Below are 6,156 nucleotides of genomic sequence, written 5' to 3'. Positions count from 1 at the left end.
TATTTGTTTTGTAACATTGTTATGGCCTGCAAACTTTTAGATAGACTGGGCAAAACCATTGTTGACCACCTGTGCGGTGCCTCCATAATGAGATGGAAGATGGTTTACATATTCTGTAACACAAGATAGCACATGACATCAAATGCAAATTATGGCGAGATAGACCCAAGATAACAGCACTTGCCCTATTTTTCATATGTGACCCTGCAATTGAAGTATGTTCATCTGTCTTGTAACTAATATAAAGTGGAGACATTTCAACATCTGTTTCCATGTAGTACCACCACCAGGCATAGAATGTGTAAAACCGGTACTGATGGCTTCAGCAAGAACTCTGAATCCAAACATGGAACAAGATACCAATTCAATTTGCCGTAATCCTTTCATCGACGATATATTTATCTCTCCTGTCATCTACATTCAAGGCTGTGAAAAAAATGTCTTGTTTGGAACCAGGAACAATAATAACAGGTGATACAAAATTATACATGGAACTCAGTACAAACTAGTAACAGCTATGCACCACGGTGAATCAAAATGTGCCCAACTCCTGTTTTCAGGGATCGTGACGGAGATCACCGTCTCATCCATCAGTTTTCGCCGAGGGTGTACCTGACAAACCTCCTTACTTTGATGTTCTCTCCCAGGCCAGCGATCGTTTCCTTCACGAGATCCTTCACCGTCTTGCTGTCATCCTTGATGAAGGGCTGCTCCAGGAGGGCCATCACTCCGAGCCTCTTTGCTATCCGCCCTTCCACAATCTTCTCCCGGATGTTTTCGGGTTTCGACTGCAGGTCCTCCCTCTGCATCTCAATCTCCTTCTCCTTGCTGACAATACTCTCCGGTATGTCCTCCACTGAGACGTATTCGACCTGAGGGCATGCCACCACTTGCATTGCTAGGTCGTTCACCATCTCCTTGAACTTCTCATTGCGAGCCACGAAGTCGGTCTCAGAGTTTATCTCAATCATGCACCCTATGCGGTTGTCGTGGATGTACGAGCCAATCAGGCCTTCAGCGGTTAGGCGAGACGACTTCTTGTCTGCGGAGGAGAGACCCTTTTTCCTGAGGAATTCCTGAGCGCTCTGAAGGTCACCCCCAGTCTCGGCGAGCGCTTTCTTGCAGTCCATCATACCAGCACCAGTTTCATCTCGGAGTTGCTTTACCAATGCAGCTGAAATTGCCACGGCTGGTTTCCTGGAAATATAGGTATGTCAAATATAGATTGAATGCTAACTTTACGAGGGAAATGAACAATGCAGTTTAAAATTGAAATGCATAGGCAGTGAACACATTCTGATGCACATGCTACCACATATAAGCAACATGAGAGGAAAATTACTTCTCTGCAGTTTCTGCAGTTTCCTCGGGCTTGTCATCCTTCTGAGGAGCAGCTGGTGGTGGCTTCGCGGCTGTCTGGGCTGCAACTTCAGCAGCGAAATCCTGGCTCTTTTTCTCCAGCCCTTCGCCCAGGTTGTACCGAACAAACCTCCTGACCTTCATGTTCTCTCCAATTGTAGCAATAGTTTGCTTCAACCATTCACCAACTGTGACCTTGTCACTCTTGATAAATGGTTGTTCAAGCAATGCGAACTCTCCAAGCCTCTTCTTTACTCGGCCCTCGACAATCTTAGAGCGGATCTGCTCAGGCTTTGACAGCAAATCCTCCCTCTGCATCTCCAACTCCGTCTCCTTCTTCACAACCTCCTCAGGGACGTCGTCAATAGAAATGTACGTAACTTGAGGGCAAGCCGCGATTTGCATGGCAAGATCATCGAGCAGCTCCTTAAAGATATCACCTCGCGATACAAAGTCAGTCTCACAGTTCAATTCAAGAAGGATACCGATTCTGCTGTCATGTATGTAAGAACCAATTCTTCCCTCCGCAGTGGCTCGTCCAGCCCTCTTGTCAGCAGCTGCCAGCCCTTTCTTACGGAGGAATTCTTGAGCTTTATCAATGTCACCATTTGATCCAGCGAGAGCCTTTTTGCAGTCCATCATGCCTGCTCCAGTTGCATCACGCAACTGCTTGACAAGAGCAGGAGAAATAGTTGCTGCACAGATGCAGAAAAGAACCATCAATATCTTTCTTCTGCTGCTCTAACAACAGTTCATCAATAAAGTACAATATGTAGTGAACTGTACTATAGACAATGTGGGGAAATTATGAAAAAACATCGAAATTGTAAATGATGGACATGTTTATTAGAAGAATTAGTGCACCTGTTAACTTACACTGCATCCATAAAGCTTTAGGATCATGTTCTGGTGTCTCATTTTAGAACAAATTCTGATTGATATTTGGAAAAGATTTAGATCAGGCAGTCACATTCTAAATGCATTTACTAGGCAAAGTTAAAAGTCAACAGGAAGTCTCTTGTGTCATCTTGAAATTACTAGACAAAAATATTTAAATCTCCATCGCCGTCGAACAAATTTGTAGGAAAATATGTAGTTGCCACTTCACACAACAAGACAATCAGAACGAAACTATGCAAATGCAGAAGAGCAAGAAATCTCATTATGTGTCCCAAAACTGAAGACAAACAAAAATATCATGTTGAGGCTTATCCTTGATAGTCCAAAACTGTACAGTGGAAGACGAGGTGGTATCTGGATTATACATGATCCTCTAGAGCCAAAAAATGTCGACCAATTGAACCCTTTGAGCTAGCACGGACAAAACTTAAGCACATTGATTCTTGGGTCATTTAACAAAGTACGGAACAATACCACAAGAAAAACTGGAAAAGGAACTGGAAAAAAAGGAGTTGCTTGAACAGTTTACATGCAATCTATCCTAAATACTCTTCCTAGTTAGGTAGAGTTGCTTGAAGAGCCTTTTGCAGACAGGATATGACTGATCAAATTACTACATGCCAGGGCCTTTGCAGATAAGATCTGGTCGACAAAATTACTGCTGACCTGTGGTTGTGCTTGCTTCTCCAGCTCCAGCAGCAGCAACCTCTGTGGTTTCCTCACTCGAGGCTACTACTTCCTCAGTTTCAAGAGCAGCTTCTTTATCGACAGACTCGGTACTTGCAGTTGCAGGAACCTCTTCTACTGATGCTTGTGGCTCCTCAGCCACAGGAGTGATTTCCTCAATGGTGCCGGTCACAGCTTGGGCTGAAGAACTATTCTCCTCTTTGCTTTCAACTTCAGTAGCAGAAAGTGCAGGAGGCTCAACGAGCTCATCAACTTTGCTATCAACCTCAGAAGTTGCAACTGAAGTCTCACTCTCAACTTCTGCTTGTGCTTCTGGAACTGTTATCTTTTCCCTCTGGTCCAAGAATGCAGAGATTTCCTTGCTCTTACGGAAAGCTAACTCAAACGCGTTAGTTCCTCTGGACCATCCCTGCTTCAGGTTTGTGTTTAACGATGCCAACTCGTCTTCATCATTGTCTCCCCCCTTCATTGTCAAGTTGACCTGCCCTCGTGATACATTCAATACTTTCACATCTACCTCTTGACCAACTTCCAGCCCGGAATGCCCGATAAGGGTAAAAAGTGCGGCCGCTTCCTCTTCCCTTGGGAGGAATCCTTCATCTCCATCAGGCAGTGTCACGAATGACCCCGTTCTGTTTGTACTTTTGACAATGCCAGTCAGAGATTTTCCTCGTGCATACTTTTCCTCATCTATCTTCTTGTAATCCTTTGTTTGCCTTGGTGAGCTTCTGGGTGCAGCTGAACTTGGACTCCTCCCACCGCTTGCGGCATTAGGTGCCTCCTTGACATAATCTCCACCCGTCCGCATTGTCAAGGAGATACGTTTTGTTTGCTTGTTTGCTTCCACTAATCTCACAGACACCTCTTGCCCAACACTGAACAGGGTAGATATATCTTCGACAAAACCGTCACTTACTCGGGAGATATGGACAAGGCCTTCACTGAATGCCCCAATGTCAACAAAGACTCCGAATGGCTTGATAGACCTGACTTTCCCAGTAAAAGTTGCACCGGGAACTAGATCCTCGTCCTTCAGTGGCGGCATCTCGCTCTTGCGCGTGTTGCGTCCTATCTTGGGAGCGGAAGAAGCTGCTGGGCGCGCCTGCTCAGTAGTTTCAGCAGCGGCAGGTGCGGCCTCGGAGCTTTCACCGGAAGTTTCTCCAGATGGAGATGACGAGCCCTCCACCGCAACATCAGTCTCCACAGCTGCTGCTGACAAGGTCCTTAGCCTGCTGGCAGAGGACCAGCTTGTTTTGTAGACGCTGATCAAGCGGAACGCTGTCTGCGGCTGCAGCAGCCCATGATGCGACGGCGATGTTAGTCTCGAGTACCTCTCCGAGCCGCGGAACCTTCTTATCTGGATTTCTCGGCTGGGCCTGAAACTGCCTATGTGGAACAGGCTGACGCTGCCCACAGAGCAATGAACCACTGGCGTCATACTGAATTTAGGGGAACTGTATCAGAATCTTGAGTCCTTCAGAAACCTGCACAAGGGGGGAAACTAATTCAGTATCGATTATTCTGATGATTATCTAGAGCAATACATGATAAAGTTGCTGCGATAAACAGAAAAAGTAATTGCTTCCTGGAGTTTCAGGCCCAACCAATTTTTGCGGAAACCAAAAATATTGCACTGGAGTTTGAACATGCATCCTGTCCAGCATTCCAGTGCCTACGTACACAATGAGTACCCAAAATAGCGATTCTAAAACCCTACAAGTCATCGCTTCGCCAGGCAGAGCAGGTTGAGGTGTGCCGAAACCAACACGACCGTCGACGGCGCGGCACCCCGCGCAGGCATACCCACAAACACGTTCGGCGCAAGCGATGGCGAACATAGCTGCTGCAGAAGAGAGAGCAGGGAGCAAAGGGAAGGAGAAGGAGATGAGATACATCGGCGACGGCTCGCTCAGCTTCCCCTCGCCCACGGCGCCCGCTGGCCGCATTAGTATCAGTGACGAGCTAGCCACACAGCGTACGAGTTCCAGGCAGTAAACAGGCTTTGGCGAGACGGCTCAGAGGACGGGCGTTACCTCGTCGGGGGACGCCGGCGAGGTCCGGCGGTAGCCGTGGTGAGGTGCGGAGGCGCGGGAGGCTGAGGAGGAGGAGCTGGGGATAGATATATTGCCTTATCTCGAAATGGAGAAAGAGCAGAGAGGCGCGCGCCTGGTGATAGACTGACGGTACTAGTACCAGTGGCTGGGTCGGGTTGGGACGGGAGAGGCAGTTTGTGTGTGCAGAACTGCAGATGCCACCTTGTAATCTCATCTAAATAACATAGAGGAATATTAAGAGTACATTAATAGATATGGTAAGCAAAGATAACCATAGAATATGTACATTCTATTCTATCAATAAAACATAATATATAAATATGAAGATGATACCAAAAAATAATATGTATATAATTAAAGAAAAACCTAAAGACTAAACTTTTTTTTTTTTGAGAAACACAGTACAAACGCAGACGCTCACATACACGCGTATAAACTCACCCCTATGAACGCACACACGCACACCCTACCCCTATGAGCACCTCCGAAAGACTGAGCCGGCGGATTGGATCTTGAAATTGACGAAGTCACCACGAGCGCCTCGTCGTCGACGGGAACGTCGCCTCCCACTGAATGAATATTCCGCCTTTATGAAACACACAGATGTCAAACCTGGGGTTTGAACTCGCAGTGGGCTGGGGGTACAACCACCCTCCTAACCACCCAACCTCAGGTTGGTTCTCAAAGACTAAACTTTTTTAACATCACTTTGTTCTTGGATGATTCATTGCGATAATTGTTGAATTTTTTTCTTTCATCCAGTATTAACCGGGTTTGATTTACCGTCAACATAGAAAAATGGTAGTGTTTGACCACAAATCGCGCAAAACAAATTGGTCGCTTAGAACATCTCTAGCGGAGCCCGTAAACAGCCGAAAACCGAATAATAACCGCTAATTTACGGGTTCGGTTCGAAAAGCGGCGCAGATCAGTTACCGTAAACGAGCCAAAACCGAAAAAAAGTTTCAGGTCGAGATCGAAAACCCAACTCGGCATGTATTTGTAGGGGCTGAAAGGGCGAACTGAACACAAACCCCTACTCGTGGCGCGCTGAAACTTCAGATCAGGCCAATTGCTTCCGCCAGTACATTTGCCGGACCCCGACCAAATTTCGACGAATCTCAACCTAATCTAACCAAGATGTAGCATCGCGACG

General features: G+C 46.6%; 1 protein-coding gene across 1 annotated transcript; it reads right to left on the bottom strand.

The window, feature by feature from the left end:
- Window positions 1–368: 368 nt before the first annotated feature.
- Window positions 369–5,107, bottom strand: LOC124654296 (polyprotein of EF-Ts, chloroplastic-like). The gene is made up of 4 exons (XM_047193311.1): window positions 4,980–5,107; window positions 2,926–4,430; window positions 1,343–2,054; window positions 369–1,197 (listed from the first exon to the last, which is right to left on the bottom strand). The coding sequence occupies exons 2-4, from the start codon at window positions 4,382–4,384 to the stop codon at window positions 591–593; spliced, it is 2,778 nt and encodes a 925-aa protein (XP_047049267.1). The 5' UTR covers window positions 4,385–4,430; window positions 4,980–5,107; the 3' UTR covers window positions 369–590.
- Between the last annotated feature and the right edge of the window lie 1,049 nt (window positions 5,108–6,156).

This window comes from Lolium rigidum, chromosome 5 (assembly GCF_022539505.1).
Source record: "Lolium rigidum isolate FL_2022 chromosome 5, APGP_CSIRO_Lrig_0.1, whole genome shotgun sequence".
NCBI classification, from domain to species: Eukaryota; Viridiplantae; Streptophyta; class Magnoliopsida; order Poales; family Poaceae; genus Lolium; species Lolium rigidum.
Note: the sequence above shows the minus strand (reverse complement) of the source record. Positions and strands in the feature narration are given on the sequence as shown.

Coding starts and splice junctions, on each gene's coding strand:
- LOC124654296 (XM_047193311.1), bottom strand. CDS start 4,384: ATGACGCCAGTGGTTCATTGCTCTGTGGGCAGCGTCAGCCTGTTCCAC. Junction 2,055..2,925: donor AGAAGCAAGCACAACCACAG/GTCAGCAGTAAT, acceptor GCATCTGTGCAG/CAACTATTTCTCCTGCTCTT. Junction 1,198..1,342: donor ACTGCAGAAACTGCAGAGAA/GTAATTTTCCTC, acceptor CTATATTTCCAG/GAAACCAGCCGTGGCAATTT.